The sequence below is a fragment of the Durotheca rogersii genome (assembly GCF_024521655.1).
Source record: "Durotheca rogersii strain YMJ 92031201 chromosome Unknown GGS23scaffold_2, whole genome shotgun sequence".
Classification (NCBI taxonomy): Eukaryota; Fungi; Ascomycota; class Sordariomycetes; order Xylariales; family Xylariaceae; genus Durotheca; species Durotheca rogersii.
In genome coordinates, this window is record NW_026251233.1 from 3,017,387 (window position 1) to 3,033,641 (window position 16,255).

At 43.7% G+C, this 16,255-nt stretch overlaps 2 protein-coding genes across 2 annotated transcripts; one reads left to right on the plus strand and one right to left on the minus strand.

Annotated features, from left to right (window-relative positions):
* Positions 1–910: 910 nt before the first annotated feature.
* On the minus strand, positions 911–2,805 carry GGS23DRAFT_550477 (glycoside hydrolase family 43 protein). Its single transcript, XM_051515288.1, has 3 exons — positions 2,286–2,805; positions 2,104–2,221; positions 911–2,042 (listed from the first exon to the last, which is right to left on the minus strand). Exons 1-3 carry the CDS (start codon positions 2,572–2,574, stop codon positions 1,448–1,450), a joined length of 1,002 nt encoding a protein of 333 aa, XP_051376592.1. The 5' UTR covers positions 2,575–2,805; the 3' UTR covers positions 911–1,447.
* A 1,751-nt stretch (positions 2,806–4,556) lies between these two features.
* Positions 4,557–6,344, plus strand: GGS23DRAFT_613051 (cytochrome P450). Its single transcript, XM_051520536.1, has one exon. It carries the CDS (start codon positions 4,731–4,733, stop codon positions 6,135–6,137), a length of 1,407 nt encoding a protein of 468 aa, XP_051376593.1. The 5' UTR covers positions 4,557–4,730; the 3' UTR covers positions 6,138–6,344.
* Positions 6,345–16,255: the final 9,911 nt, after the last annotated feature.

Below are 16,255 nucleotides of genomic sequence, written 5' to 3' on the forward strand. Positions count from 1 at the left end.
AACTACGGGTAGTACCTAGTAGTATATAATCCCCTACTAGGTACCCCTAAGAATCTAGGAAGTAACCTTTATACTTATTAAATAACTAGGATATATAACGAGGTTAAGTAGCATTTAGAAAAAGTACGGTAGCGGATAAAAGGATAGGCAGATAAATACCGAAAGGAGGAACCCCCTTTAGAAGTCGGATAGCTTATTATACTAAACGCCCGTAACATTAAAACCAAGCGCCTTATAAAGAAGATAAATAAGAAGATATTCGGTTCCTTTAAAATCTAAAAGGTCGTTTCCTTTACCGCCGTAATTTTAATACTTCCGAAAGGCTAGCGAATTTATAGTACCTTCTACGTATTCCTTATCGAACCTTATCGCGCTAGTAATTAGGAATTACTTAACCCTAACTAGGTCTTATAGGAGGTAGTCCCGATTAAAGTAAAAGACTACGAGGTAGATAAGGTACTAGATTCCGCTAGAACCGGAAAAGTTATTAGATATTTAGTAAAGTAATAAGAATAGCCGGCTAAGCGCTACTAAACCTAGGAGCCGTAAGAATACTTTACTACCGAAGGGATAAGAGAAATTATTAAATTATTTTATTAATAAAATCCTAATAAGCCCGCTAACTAACGAGCCTAGGTACCTAATTAACGCTTAGAAACGAGCTTCTTCGATAAGGAGAAATGGTATTATACGGGAATGGAACCTTATACTAATAATTAAGCCATTAAGGTTAGGAGGATAATATCGGGCATTAAAGCCGTCCCCTCGGCGACCTACTAAGAAAAGTCCTAGATAAGCTTCGGATAGCTTCGGTATTAAGGTATAAAGGTACTAAGGTATAAAGGTACTTCGGGGTTATATTAGGACGAGAAGGGAACGCGGAACTTAGAAAGGACAAGGACCTAAGAGACCCCCTATAGAATTATTAGTTGAATTGAACCTATTCCAAGTATATCCCCTTGTCACAGTAGTAAAAGAGGAAATAGGGGAGCGAGTAGAGTATTTATAACGATGGTAGGCAGGTATGATATTGATATTAACCCGAAATTCAGGCCCTCTGGCTAGCTCGTTTCGTTTAACGCATGCTGCTCAAGTTCAGTATGGGTCTCAAGGGCTCGGCTGTAATATTGATACTTATTTCGATACTTACAGACGGATCTACCTCCTCCCCCTTTGGGACATTTTCCGTCTGAATGCCATAGTCACGAGGCGACGGGACTCTTCACTCCCTACACCCCTCCTCCTAAAGAAGCTCCACCTACGATTACAGCCGCGGAGAATTCAGATGTTGCGGACACGAAATACACCTAGGAGACAGAGACTCCTGTGAATGAAGTCAGACAGCGTGGGGTTCTTAGCTTCTGTAGTTAATAACCATAGTGTACTAATTCGATACCCGCACCCAGTTTTCACCATTCCTATATTAGCTGGATCCTACCCTGCGCTCTTACGCGCCGTAAGCCGCAATAAGAGCATCGTATTCCTTCTGCGTTACCGGAGTCACGGAGCCGTGCTTCAACCCGCTCGGAAATCCGGTCCTGTTCGAACCTTTCCAGCTCTGGGAATAGATATCAGTTGTCTCATACGGGATGTACTGAGTGTAGTCGTCGAGCAGGAGATGATAAAGGCCAGGCGTCAGATTGTCAGCGAACGATGCCGCGCCTTCGCGTTGGCCATCGGAGTGGACGTAGCCCTCTAGGCGGGTCCAAGTTCCGAAGAGACCATCCGAGGTGACTTCCTGATAGACGCGGCCTACCGTCTCATCTTTAAAGAACCGCGCGAAGGCCCCTGGCTTTCCCAGGTACTGGAATTCCTGGTCGATCAGTGGGATGCCAGGAGGAGCTAGGTAGTCCTTCGGCTCGCTGAAAGTGGCAAAGTCCCTCGTTGTCGCGTACCGGATCCGGTCTAGCGATGCCGTTCCCGTGTGCTCCGTATCGGAGGGGTCGTAGTGCCGTGAGGCCCAGAATACATAGTACAGCAACTCTTGGTCATCCCACACAGCCGAGGGCGCCCATACCATGCCTGCTGTCTCCGGTTCGACGCTGAGGGGTGCGTATGCGTTAGCACATCCAGCCACGGACAGCACATTTGGGAGAGGTATACGTTTGAAGAGAAGGCCCCGACCAGTCGACCAGGTTAGAAGATTTCCACACGACAATGCCGCGACTTCCGTGTCTCGTAGCCTTATCCCAGGAGAATCCCGCCGCTCTAACATCAAGATCTAGACAAATAATCAATAGTTAGAGAACGCCGAGTGCAGAGCAAGAACTTTGAAGAGGGCCTACCGGTAGCGATTAGGTAGTACTCGGATCGAGCCGAGTCGGTTGCGAGGAATATATCTCTCACCGCCTTCGTCCCGACATCCGAGGCCAGCACCGGGTTTCCTCCATTTAGAAATGTGAAGCTTAAGGCATCATTCCCATTGGAAAGATGAAACTGCACTTTAGGAGTAGGGTCGCTGAAAGTCGACACCAAGTAACCCACATACTCAGGAGCTTGCCGTGGTGGAGTGGGCGTCGCAAATATGGCGCCGGCCAAAGCAAACATAGACAGGAGGGAGCGCGAATGCATCATATCTGTTGACGGGTCCGTTCACCTTCGAGATCGATATATCAATGTGTTCATCATCTCAGAGGCCTACACGGATCATCTCAGGGGAATGGGTACATCTTAACCACAATACAAAGGGAGGAGTTCGGCCCAGTCGACGACGAGTCTCGCTCGTCGATGGGCGGAAAAATTCGAATTAATATCAACACTTATTGCGATGTTTGTTTCTTCTGCCCCGAGAATGTCACGATGATTTGGGGTACCCTCGCGCGTACGGTAAACAGCGTGCGGAGAACCCGGGTCCTCTTTACATGCGCACCAATCGAGTTCGTCCGGGTGCCCCCGGGGCTGTAGTGGTTCTATTACTTCCAGGGCGGCACGTTACATCCGCGGGTCCAGCAGAAGCAGCTCAATCAAGGAAATTGAAGTTCTGGGTCGTCTTCGGATAGAAAGCCGAGTTTCATCACGGAGCACTCCGGCTACAGTCAGCTATCATATAAACGGAGGAGAAAAGGCGGTACGATTCCACTCTTCCTCTTAACCCGAAGTCATCGCATCCACCTCCTCGTTTATGTAGGTCTTTAAGGTGAGAGAGCGAGGGCGTATTTCAATTATCAAACAGCGTCGGCTGCACGGAAATACAATAAGGGGATCTTACAATACATAAGGCAAGACGGAAGGGGGGTACGGACCATCCCTATTAACAACACCTCCAGGAGAGTCATCTGCACGCACCGGACCCCTACGATAAATTCATAGGTACCCCCTCCCTCCCGACAGGTAACCCTCTAATTCTCTTTGAATTGCATTAATTAAAGTGGGAGAATTTAATAAGTGCCATACCTATTAACCTGAGGAAACCGATTATATATTACGTATGCGAGATTCTCATCCACCGGTTAGATGAATAACCACTCTGGTTTCCTCTGAACGACGTACTCAACTGCATCCTGAGTGTGCTAGCGATCTAAGGCCAAATAACTGGCCAATTCCACGAGCTCCGGATACTCGCTCGCGATATGAAAAAGGAGCATCTAGGTTAACACGAGAGAGCTGTGAATGATCTGACGGGAACGGCCCATGGAATGTAATATTTTTCAGCTATTCCGACCGATAGATAGGGGTTATCCTACGAAGAAAGCCTACAGTGAACAAGTTCCCATCCGTAACTGTTAATCCTGTACCAGAAGCAATCTTGTTTCACGGAAACGAATCTGTAACAAAAACAAAAACTTGACATTACAGACGGTCGATGGCGCCAAAAAAAAATCAATATAATATGCTGTTTCAGAAACCGGGTCGCGGCATGGTGATAAGGATCTAAGACACTAACCATAACATGTGGCCGAAACCTCACTCCCGAAACGACGATCCAACCAGATCCATCTTCTATCGATCATCATCTCGATTAGCGTTGGTTCGAATAGCACTCTTATCAGCATGGTCGACCATGCATGACGTGCCATAGCCAATACATGTTCTGCTGGCGGCTTGGCCCTCGACTGGTCCCCCCCCTTTTCCGATCGACGGCATACGTAAGCCATGGCAAGGTGCTCCCTTTCCTAATTCGATCCAATATCAAAACATCCCTCCCTCCCCCAGCCGTAAAAGAAAAAGAACAATAAATCGCACAGATCCCGTAGAAAAGCAAGCAGAAGGCCCGCTTCCTCTAAGCTCCCTTAGGACACGCACGGCTCGGCAACGGTATCCAGTAATAAGCCGCCTAGAAGCCGGTCCGCCGGTGCGCTATCGAGGCAGGGAGCTGGGCGAGAGTGCAAATTCCTCGGCATTGATTGGCTTGAGCAAGATGACCCGGGGTACCACCATACTATGACGATAGTGTTGTGCTTCGTTACTCAGCCTGGGCTCGATGCTGCACGATGAGTTGTCGGCACAGCGTTGCCATGAAGAAACATCGTGACGTAGAGGGCTCACCTGCTAGCAGTTGCGGTGTGAGACGGGTTCAGGGAGATATTATTAATGGGTGGTCGCTGGATGGCTTCCCCGCTCCGCCCTTGAGCCTCTGCTCCCCCTTAACCCCCCCCCTCCGCAGCTAGCAGCCGTCCGAGCTATTCAAGGAGAGGAATACACAGATAGACGGGCAGATAGACGATACGCATAAAGATACGCGCAGGAGACGCCTACAGCAACGAAAGACGAACAGACGAGACGAACCAGCCATGTCGCTCCCGATTCCGCAGCCGCCGGGCGTGCCCCTGCTGGGCAACATCTTCGACGTCGACCCGAGCAACACGTGGGAGTCGCTGCGGAAGCTGGCGGAGCGGTACGGCGAGATCTTCCAGATCCGGGTGCTCGGGCACACGATCGTGTTCGTGGCGGGGGCCGCGCTCGCCGAGGAGCTGTGCGACGAGCGGCGCTTCCGCAAGTACGTCGGCGGCCCCATCGTCGAGATCCGCTACGCCGTGCACGACGCGCTGTTCACCGCCTTCGACCACGAGCCCATCTGGGGCGTCGCGCACCGCATCATCGCGCCGCGGCTCGCGCCCGCCGCGCTCGCCCCGCGCCTGCCGCAGATGCGCGCCGTCGCCGTCGAGCTCGTCGCCAAGTGGCGCGGCCTCGCCGCCGCGGCGCCCGTGCGCCTCTTCGACGAGCTCAACCGCCTCTGCCTCGAGGCCACCGCGCTCACGCTCTTCGGCGTCAAGCTCGGCTGCCTCGCCGGCCCCGAGCACCCCATGCTCGGCGCCATCGACGGCGCGACCGCGGAGGCGATGCGCCGGCCGACGCGGCCGGCCCTGCTCAACTGGCTCTGGTACGGGCGCAAGTTCGCCGCGGCGACGGCGACGATGCGCGGCTTCGCCGAGGAGATGGTCGCGGCGCGGCGCGCGGACCCGGCCGCCGGCCGCGTGCCCGGCGCCGACGACGGCGACCTGCTCGACGCGCTGCTCGGCACCGCCGACCCCCAGACCGGCGCCGCGCTCACGCCGTCCCAGGTGGTCGACGAGGTCGTGTCGATGCCGATCGGCAGCGCGACGTCGCCGGCGCTGCTCAGCGCCGCCGTGTACTTCCTGCTGCGGAACCCGGGGGCGGCCGCGCGCGCGCGCGCGGAGCTCGACGCGGTGGTGGGCGCGGCCCGCGAGCCCGTCGCGTACGAGCACCTGGCGCGCCTCGAGTACCTCGAGGGCGTGGTGCGCGAGTCGCTGCGGCTGTCGTTCGCGGCGCCCGGGTTCAACATCGAGCCGGTGCCGCGGGCGGGCGGCGACCGCGCGCCCGTGCTGCTGGGCGGCGGCAAGTACCAGATCGCGCACGATCAGCCGCTCATCATCGTGCTGGCGGGGGTGAACCGCGACCCGACGGTGTTCGAGGACCCGCTCGCGTTCCGGCCCGAGCGCATGATGGGCAAGGCGTTCGAGGCGCTGCCGCGCGGCGTCAAGAAGTGGTTCGGCAACGGGAAGCGCGAGTGCATCGGCAAGCACTGGGCCTGGCAGTGGATGATGACGACGCTCGCCACGCTGCTCCGCGAGGTAGACTTCGAGATGGCCGACCCAAGCTATACCCTCAAGCAGGACGGGTGGTTCTGTGTGAAGCCGGTGGATTTCTGGGTCAAAGTAAAGCCGAGGGAGGGTTGATAAGGCCGGTGAGGAACTTGGCGTCGGGGATATGCTATTGGGAAAAGGGGCAACGAGTCTCACATTTGGTGCTCAAATCGACATATTCGAATGTATCTCATCGTATTTATGTGTAGGTATTCAGATGATGCCCTCTCTACAAGCGAAAGATAAATTTGGAGACTCCACTTTCTTCGTACAGGGCCCCCCCTGAACCTTTCTTATACCATAGAACCCGTGCCCAGGTATGGTGCATTACCTGATCATACCCGCCCAGCCATCACCTTGACCGGTACTGTAATGCGCAAGAGGTTGATACTTAATCTGCTTACAATAACTAAGGTAAAGCCGGTAGCAGACCCAGAATCATGCTTTAGACTAGTTGCTGAATTCTAGCTGGCCTGTTTCGGGCGTGTTTGAGCTCAACTCTATTATCGGTTAAGTTCTTTATTTCCAAAGTATCCTCTTCCCGGATGGATGGTTCCCTTCGACTAGTATCCAAGACGGATTAATACTGCACAGTTACCGGCGGGCATTCTCATTAACGATTTTCATTCCCGAAAAAATTGGTCTGACCACAACTAACGAAAGTCGTCCGTACTTCGACATCCCATCCGGGAGACATCGCAGGACTATGTCGAGTGGTGGCCCGGGAGAGTCGATAGTGCACATCCTCTGGCGGAATTAGTACCTTGGCGAGATCGCTGTGGGGACCATCGCCTGAAACTTATGCGCCATCTATAAGAACTCGCATCTCCTCTGTGTAATTATCGGCGCAGCCAGCGTCTCTTCGGCTGTAGTCGAACATAGAACAGAAGGTAGACTATCTTTTGACTCAGTCCCATCACGAAGTCAAATTACCACGCTGCCCTCGCGTCTCATAGGCTAGACTGTGATCATTCGCAGTGAAGTACCTAGGTATACAACCCCATAAGGCCACCATTGAGCTACCACTAGTAACGTTCCCAGTATGTACCTATTTGGGCGTTGCTCGGCCGGAGCGGTTCGCGGGGGCTTCCTAGGTTCGCCCCAATCCACAGATGCCAATTCGTCATGGCTGAGCGCCGCCTTGTTAAAGTGGGGTGGCGCCCTAACCTAACTGCTTCCCACCTCGCCCCCTTTCTTGCTTTCTTCTTTCCCTGACCCAGAATCACCACCTTCTCATTCCAACCTTCGCCCCGATCCCGTCTTTGCAATTTCGGCTTCGGCTTTTCGCGAAATTTTATCTCCACTGCTTCACCCCTTCACTACCTCGTCTAGTCTCGTTTTGCTCTCAATTCTTTCTGCCTTATCGTCGATGCCAGCATCCGACGCCTCCTGTCTGCTCGAGTCCTTTTCTTCTCAGGAAAAATGTCCCTAAGCGGCGTTATCGTGCACTCCTAATACTACGGCTGTCGTTCCCCTCCCAGTTGTCATGGATCTGACCGTAATCTCCTCCCCGATAGTTTCTACTTCCACCTACGAACCGGACCGGCGAACATGGCACCGTATAGAGAAGGAACTCTACCTATATATATCTTAGTAGAGGGCATGGCTATATGTAGCGTAAGCGAATTAAGAAGAGCTTATAGCTAAGGACCTACTGGTTATGGATATTAGGGTCGGCTAGCCGCTTCTTAACCCTAGTTTAGGTGATTTATAGGAGAGTCGACCTAGCGGAATCTGGTTACTAAGAAGTAAGTTTTTTGGTACGATTAACCAGGCTGTAATAAAGGTAGACGTTTTCTTTGGTATAGATGCCGTTGACCTACGACCGTAATGGATTCTTATATAATTATCGCTCTAATTCGATAATTAGCCGGAGATACCGGTTGCGAGACTTAGCGTACTCTACGGTAGGGCTAAACCGAAACTAAATGCTCGGCCGGTTTTAAGAGTTAAGAAGGATAGTAAATTTAGGATTATCTAGATCTTTAATACGTATATGGTTACTAGTATCGGGGTATGTAAAGATGTTATTAATGCCTATGAGGAAAATCTACCGGAGAGCGAGGCCGATCTACTTACGGTTAATTTCATTAGAAAGATCTTAGCTGTCGAGAAACCCGACCTTATAATTCTTATTAGAGATTAGCTATACTACGGTATCCTAAACAGCTAATCTATCCTTTTTAAGGTAGTTGCTCCTATTATCGAGCGTTTAATCCCGTTCGTAGTTATCTTCGGCAATCATAATAGTAAGGGTAAGCACGCATTATTACGCAAGTAACTAACTTCTTTTAACGTACTCAGAGTTGCCACACTCTTCTAAACGGTATAGACTGCTTTACTCTTCGAGATAGTTGTGCATTCCTGATAAGCTACGTATTGGCAATTATAACCCTTCATTCTAACTGGATTACAGGCACGGCACAGATGTCCATACTTCAGGATCTACCTTTTAGCCTCTGTAAGTTAGGCCTAGAGCAGGTTAACGGCGTAGGTAACTACTATATTCAGGTCCTAGCTCCCGCGCTATTATAGCTCCCGTTATTAACTTTATATTTCCTGGATTTATATAGTTAGATACCGAGCGAGATACGTAATCCCGATTATGAACCTATTAAGTAAAGCTAAATTAACTAGTTTATAAATACTTCTTAGGCGTAACGAAGCGTACGTAAGAAGGACGATAACGATAACCGCGTTTATCTAACCCTAGCTTTCCTATATATCCCTCTTCCCGAATTCGGGGATAGCCGTCTTTATATATATAACGGCTACCGGGGGGAACCGTCTAAAAGTCCCAGCGTTAATTCCAATTTCTATAACGCATTAGCTAAAGAAGGCGTATTAACATTAGGTTACGCGTACGATTACGTAAACGACTTTTATGCTTTACTATTATAACGAATATAATATTATAGCGGTAAAAGCCCTTAGCTTAGTGTAGTGGTACGGTAAGACATGCCCTCTTGATACATTACGTAATACGCTACGATAGGCCTTATGCCTATATAGAGTAACCATAGCTCCCGTAAGTGCGGGACATGCGATACTTATCATTTAATTCATTACCTAGCTAAATTATTATCTTTATTATTTTTTTTACCTTAATTAAAGATTCGTTTTTACCATTAGATTCGTCGTTTTCCGATTAGTATATTTATCTTAGTTATAAGCGCTTAAGTTACTTCGTCGTACCGCTATAGCCGAATAAGTAACTTTTACGTTTTGCCCCTTTTTTTCCCCTTATTTCTTATACCTTCGGGCTAGCGACTATTATATCTTTACGACCAAGGGATATAGCTAAGATACGATAACTATATTAGATTCCTTGCCTTTCGATTAATATAGCGATATTAGTTTTATTTATCTTAAACTATCGTACGTACTATAGTCCTCGATAGAATATACTTTCGAGTAAATATATCCGGGTTTCTAATATCGCGTACGCTTTACTCCTCCTTAGTAGCGATTACCCTATAACTTTTTCGATCCCTTAACCTTTAGTTTACGGAGTTTTTATTACGCTATTAGGATTTAAAGGATACCGATCGCCGTCGGCGCCGCTATTTAACCCGTAAGGTAGTCCGCGTTTTACGTTAAATAAAGTATCCCGTTTTATAGTTATTTATTTACTATAGGAAGATACGTATAAGCCCAGGAACCTTTACTACGGTACTATAGCCGCTAGGATACTACCTAGCCCTTAATACTTATAACGCTAATAAGCTATCGATATTACGATATAATATAACGATTAAACCGCGTTTATACCGATTAGGATATCCCTCGTATCGTTATTTACCTACTTATAAGGAGATACCCGTAAGCCTAGGGAATTATCGTCGTAATACTACCGCTACTAGGGATAGTACTTAGCCTTCGATATTAACCGCTCCTTCGAACCGCTAATAATATAGTATATCTCGTGCGAATAAATAAAGCTCGTAGCGATTAAGGCAGCCCTTTTATAATTATCTACTTATTATATAAAGGACGTACGAGCGCCTTAGTATAAATTACGATAACCTATACGACCTACTACTTCCTTACTAATACTAAGGGCGGATAAAGGCTAATAGTAATTATACCTTAACCGATCTTACGATAGCTTTTTTTTCCCTCTAAACCTATTAATCGATATAAATTAAATATATAAATATTAATAACTTATTATATTAGAGGTATTTTAGGATACCTAGGCGTAGCGATTCGACGATATAATATACGATATAACATAGATATTTATATTAATAGTATAAATAGGAATTAATAGATTAATAACTACTAGTAACCGGTAGTTTTAAAGAGAACTAGGAATTAATATTAATAGAACTACGTAGACATAAAGAATTAGGGAAACGGAACTAGAGTCGAATTAATAGGTATATTTATATATAAGTTAGCCTTATATTATTAATTAATAGCTAGTATAGCAAGAAGTATTAATATAAGCGTAAAACGACGCTTAGCGGTAATACCGCTAATACTATTAAATAGCCCTCGTTAGATCGAAACCGGCCTATAACTATAACCGGTATCGTATCTAGCGCGATTCTCTACTCGGAATCTATCCTTTATACGTATTACTTTAACGAAGGTTATACGTTAAGAGTTTTAAACCTTAATAGAAGGGATTATCGTCGATTTATTTATAATAATTAAACTATTAGCCTAAGGAATACGTATCGTATTTTAATTAGGCGTTAACCGATTAGAGAAGCTCGTATAATATCCGGATCCTATCGATCGGGATAATATAATGGATAATAATATACCTATACTAAAGGAAAAGCATTAGGATATAAATAATAGCTATCTTACCTTTATCCCTATGTTAGATAATAAGACCCTTACTACTCCCTTTTCTACTTTATACCTCGTACCGTTAAACTAGACGAAATCTATAGCTAAGAAACGGAATAGATTATTATCGGGACCTAAAGTAATAAAGACTAAATTACTAATAAAGACCTTAAGAGTCGATACTAGCTTTCCGTTCCTATATCCGCCCGAAGAAAAGGAGGACGACGATAAAACTCTTATTTAGCTACCCCTTAACCGCGGCTCTATACTTATCCCGCTAATCCCTATGGTATTATCTTAAAATAATAATAACGAGGCTTTTAATAACTAAAATATACCGGTAGCTACTCCGACCATCGTAATACTAGCCATTAGATTCCTTAACCCTACCGATTACCCTAGGCTTAAGTTTAACGAATATAACGTAACCTAGTAACTAAAGAAGGTAAATCGATTATTTAACCGCTACCGTATAAGCGACGACGATAAAATTAAAAAAATCGGCGAATAGATTACGATTAAAATTATTAAGGAGCGTATTAACGACGTTACGAAAGATTAAACGATCTAAAGAGTTATCGTTATAGCCTTAAAGTACCGCTTTAGGATTACCGATAAACTAAGCTAAGTTAACGTTAAACGTAAATTCGTATAGCTAAAATAAGGCAACGTAATTAACGATCCTAAGGCGATCTTTACGTATCTTATAAACTATAAACGTTTTTCTAAGCTTATAAACGATAACGAAAAGCTTCCCTAGAAAGTAAGATACCTAACCGATAAATTCCGGATATCCTTAATTATAAAGTTCTATAAGACGGGAGACTATAACTATAATAAGATCGGAAATATCGACTACCGGATTCTTTATACCTAGCTTTATAAGTAAGCGGAACGTCGTATAGTAATATAAATTACCGATAGGACCTAAGCCGAAGAACGACGATAGTAAAAAACGATAACTTTCGAAGAACCCGAGAAGCTTATAATGTAAATAATTTAACGATTAGCGACTCCTAGCCTCTAGATACCTCTACTACCGCCTTCCTCGTAGCCTAGACCCCTTTACGGCTACCTAAGTACTAGTTAGAAAGCTAGTATATAAGCCTTTTACGACCGATTTAACGCTCTAGAAATAAAGATAACTTCGTAGAACTACCGTTAGAATAGTAATTCTTATGGCCTTAAGGATACGTACGGCGCCGATTAATAATATTAATAGAAAAACCCGTTCCTAATAAACGCGGTTCGGAACCTAAGTCTTTATAACCTATAAATTAGCGGGAGGATCTTAATAAGCTCTAAACGTAATACCATATTAAATTACCGAGGTATACGTAGTAGGATTTTATTAACCTAAACGAGTAATTATAAGGAATTCGAATGCTAGTTTTATAGTACTTTCGATCGGCTTTATAACTATAGCCGCTACTCGCTATTAATAAATATAACGTAGAATCGGTTCTACTATAGGAATAGTAAGTAATTATACTACTTCGAGAACGGAAACCCGGATAAGCCGGAATTAATACTAGTCTTAGGATCGATTATTACCTAAGCTAAGCGTAAAGAAGAACCGATCGCTTATTATATTTTATTTTACGTATATTAAAATAAGGAATCTCTAAAGTAGGTACGTAGGATAATATATTATTATTTAGCCGGAAAGCTAAAACTTATATCCCTCGACTTACGATACTTTAAGAGCGAGGAAGTAGTATTAAAATAAGAAGAGATACTAAGAGCTATATCGGAGATTAACGTTATTTAAATAATCGAACGTAAATATAGCTACGAATTATACGAAATAAGAATCTTAGGTTATAATTAAACTAAGGGTTTTATCGACGACGAGGGTATTTATTATTATAAAGGTATTATTAAAACGAACCTAGTCGAAGTTAACGTAATTAAGCGAGCTAAAGGTCCTAACGGTAAATATATCGAAAGAGAAGTACCCGATTAGAAGGATATAGAAGTCCTATCGTTATAGCTTAAGCGTAAACCGACTAAAGCCGGTAAAAACGCTACTTCGAATACGAACGACTTAACTAGGAAGATAAAGACTATTAACGAGTTACTAAGAGAGTTTTAATTAGATAAAATTAATAAGAATAATAAGAAACGCTTCGAGGTTTCGTAAGACGACCTAATTAAGTTTATACCCGGGTTTTCGGAATAAGTAGTTAAGTACCTTACGATACGCGCTATAGAAATTAACGAAGGTTAGCCTAAGGTTATTAAAATTATAAAGGAATAGATATAAAAGGATCGGGAAAAAAGCGTTAAGATACCTAACGTACCGTAAATTACCGCCCCGTTTACTAATCCTTCGAATAAAATAGCGGTAAATTCTATTATCGCGAAGGATATTAAAAACTATATCCGGCTTCTTCCTAAGTTAGTAGTTAATATAGGACCTAACGGGAACGAAGCTTTTACATTTACGGTAATCGATATAAGGGCGTAGTTTAGTATAATCGTAAAAAGCTATGTAAAGAAGTAGCGTCTCCTTATAACCGGTACTAAGGCGATATAGCGAGGTTTTAGATCCTTTATAAAAATCTTATATATAGGAATAATCGACGGTCTTATTTAGCTTACCGATTATTACCTTCGCTTACCGATTTACGTCGTTAAAGATAGGTTCGTTAATTACCTCTTATTACTTAGTATAAACTTCATTTTCTAGTCCCGTATAAAACTCGAATTCGACGGAAGTACCTTTATAGGAACCGTTAACTTTAACTCGGCCCGGATAATAATTCCTTTCGTTATTAACTTAAGAAGTAATACGTTACTAAGTCTTATATTCGGCGATTAAGAAAACTAAATGCTATTAATACCTTAAGCCGCTTTAATAACGCATATAGGCCTAAAAACGCGTTCCTAGCCGAGTACCTAAAGACCGACGCTAGCCTCTAAATTAAAATTAATTATACCCGCCTTTATAACGACGATATAGAAGTAATACCTATCTCCGAAGCTAAGGATTCGTCGGCCTTCGAACTTAATTTAGATAAGGGAGATAAGGCGATCGCTAGATTAAGCGACGAAGAATTCCTCTACGTCTTTAGTAAAGCCGTTACGAAGGTAATTCGATATACGACGTAAAAATCGAAATAATATAAGCGAGACCTAGCCTTTATTTCGGAATTAGCTTACTAAGCTAAACGTACGTTTTTAGTTAATATTATATATAAGCCTAAGTCGCGTAAAGTTTAGCCCGTAGATAATATACCGTTAAACGGCTAGATACCGCTAGGAATATTCGATTAAAAGGATTAGGTAATGTAGTGGTGCGGTGGATCTAGGCCACGTAGCCTTTTCGATGTGTATTTATATGGGTCGCGCACTTATATTTTCATCAGCCAGACTTAGACCTGTAGATATCACAGCCTACAGCTATTCACTCGTTTCTTGCCATGCCTTTCTAGCCATCCTCGTTTTTGCCTTTCCAGTTCCCTTTCCCAGCTGCCGTTTTCAGCTGGCCGATCAACCGATTACAGCTGTTTACAGCTGTGATCTTGGTTGATCGGCACTGGGCCAGTTGTTGGCAGTTGGGCAGTCCTTGTTTCGTGCCTCCATTACAGCGTGCCCACGCTGCTCCTGTTCAGTAATAAGGGAGGTTAAGTCGAAGTACGAGTTATTAGATATATTATAGCGCGATAAACCCTATAAGAATATTATATTAAGATTCGTTAGTAATCCCTAAGGTATTAGATTAATAACGGAAAGACTTAGCGCTATTAAAGTAAGTTTATTAAATACGGAATTAACCGATTAGAAGAAAGACGTATTAATTAAAATCTTATACCGAAAAGAGATAGCCTTAGCTTAGGATTTCTTTAAAATCGGGAAAATCCGACCTAAGGTTTACCCCGATTATAAGATTAAAACGGTATTATATAACGCCTAATAAGCTAAGGGTATCCCGATCTTAATACCCTTTAAGGAACGTATAATCGAAGTCTTACGTATACGATTAAAGAACGGAATCTTAGAAGAAAGTTACGGTCCTTATCGAAATATATAATTCGTAGTCGAAAAAAAAGATAGTAGTTTACGACTTATTAACTTTGCGATAAAACTTAACGCCTAGATTATTCGCGACGCCTTCCTATCCCGAAATAAAGACTTCTTTACCTAAGAATTCGTTATATATTTAATCCTTATAATCGTCGACTTTTTCTCTAGGTACGATTAAGTAACGCTAACGGAAACGAGCCGTAACCTAACTACGTTCGCTACTTTTATTAGCCTTTTACGTATAACGACTCTATTATAAGGCGTAACGAACTTAGTTACTGCTTTTTTCCGAGCCGTTATACGAATTCTTTACGATTTAGTTCCTATTAAGTACGAGCCTTTCTTCGACGACGTTAATATTAAAGGGCTAGTATCGAAATACGATAATTAAGAGGCTTTTCCGGAAATACGACGCTTTATTTTAAAGTACTTAGAGAATATCGACGCCGTTTTCCTAAACTTCGAATTAGCCGGTATTACTACTAGCGCCGTTAAGTTTACTTAGTATAAAGGTAGTACGGTAATCGTCGGATATCTATATAATATAAACGATAGGAAGCCCTCGGAAGCGAAAATAATTAAGATCTTAAAGTAAAAGTTATATAAGAATATAAACGAAGTAAGGTTTTTTATCGGTATTACGGTTTTCTTTAGAATATAAATCGATTACTATGCTATAATCGCTAAACCCCTCTTAATATTAATACATAAAAAAGTATACTTTATTTAAGATATCGATTAATAATATATTATAAATTCGCTTAAGGCTATTTTTATTAACGTACCGGTATTAATTATTTTAAATTATATTATCGAATAATTAATCCGAGTAAAAGTCGACGTATTAAGAGACGGTTAAGGCTACGTATTAAGTTAGGATAACGATAAAGATAACTTTAGACCTTTAAAATACGAGTTAGGAATCTAAAGAAGGGCGGAATTAAATTACGACGTTACGAAACGAAAGTATCTAGGAGTCGTTAAGTCGTTACGACGGCTTCGAAACTATTTTTACGGCATCTACTTCGTATTTAAAACCGACGCTAAAGTATTAATCGCCTAGCTTAACGACGGATTCTTTAGTTTCCTAAGCGTTATCCTTATTAAATAAATAGCTTATATTAAGATATTTAGCTTCGATATTTAATATATACCCGGTAAGAGATATTCCGTTACGGACGGTTTCTTACGTAAACCTAGCGGCTTAAGCGACGACGACGACGATTAATAAGAAGGCGATATAAAAGACTTTATTAATATATAGCTTAATATAATATACGCGAATATAGCCGTATTACTTAACGTCGTCGAATAATCTAGCGATAAAGCCCTACCGTTATAACCGCCGAAAGAATAATCGATAAAATCGTAGGAAATAA

Excerpts from the sequence above, each read along its gene's own strand:
- GGS23DRAFT_613051 (XM_051520536.1), top strand. The coding sequence starts at position 4,731 with ATGTCGCTCCCGATTCCGCAGCCGCCGGGCGTGCCCCTGCTGGGCAAC.
- GGS23DRAFT_550477 (XM_051515288.1), bottom strand. The coding sequence starts at position 2,574 with ATGATGCATTCGCGCTCCCTCCTGTCTATGTTTGCTTTGGCCGGCGCC. Across the intron at positions 2,222-2,285 it reads GTACTACCTAATCGCTACCG|ATCTTGATGTTAGAGCGGCG; the intron begins GTAGGCCCTCTT and ends TTATTTGTCTAG. Across the intron at positions 2,043-2,103 it reads TCGGGGCCTTCTCTTCAAAC|CGTCGAACCGGAGACAGCAG; the intron begins GTATACCTCTCC and ends CGCACCCCTCAG.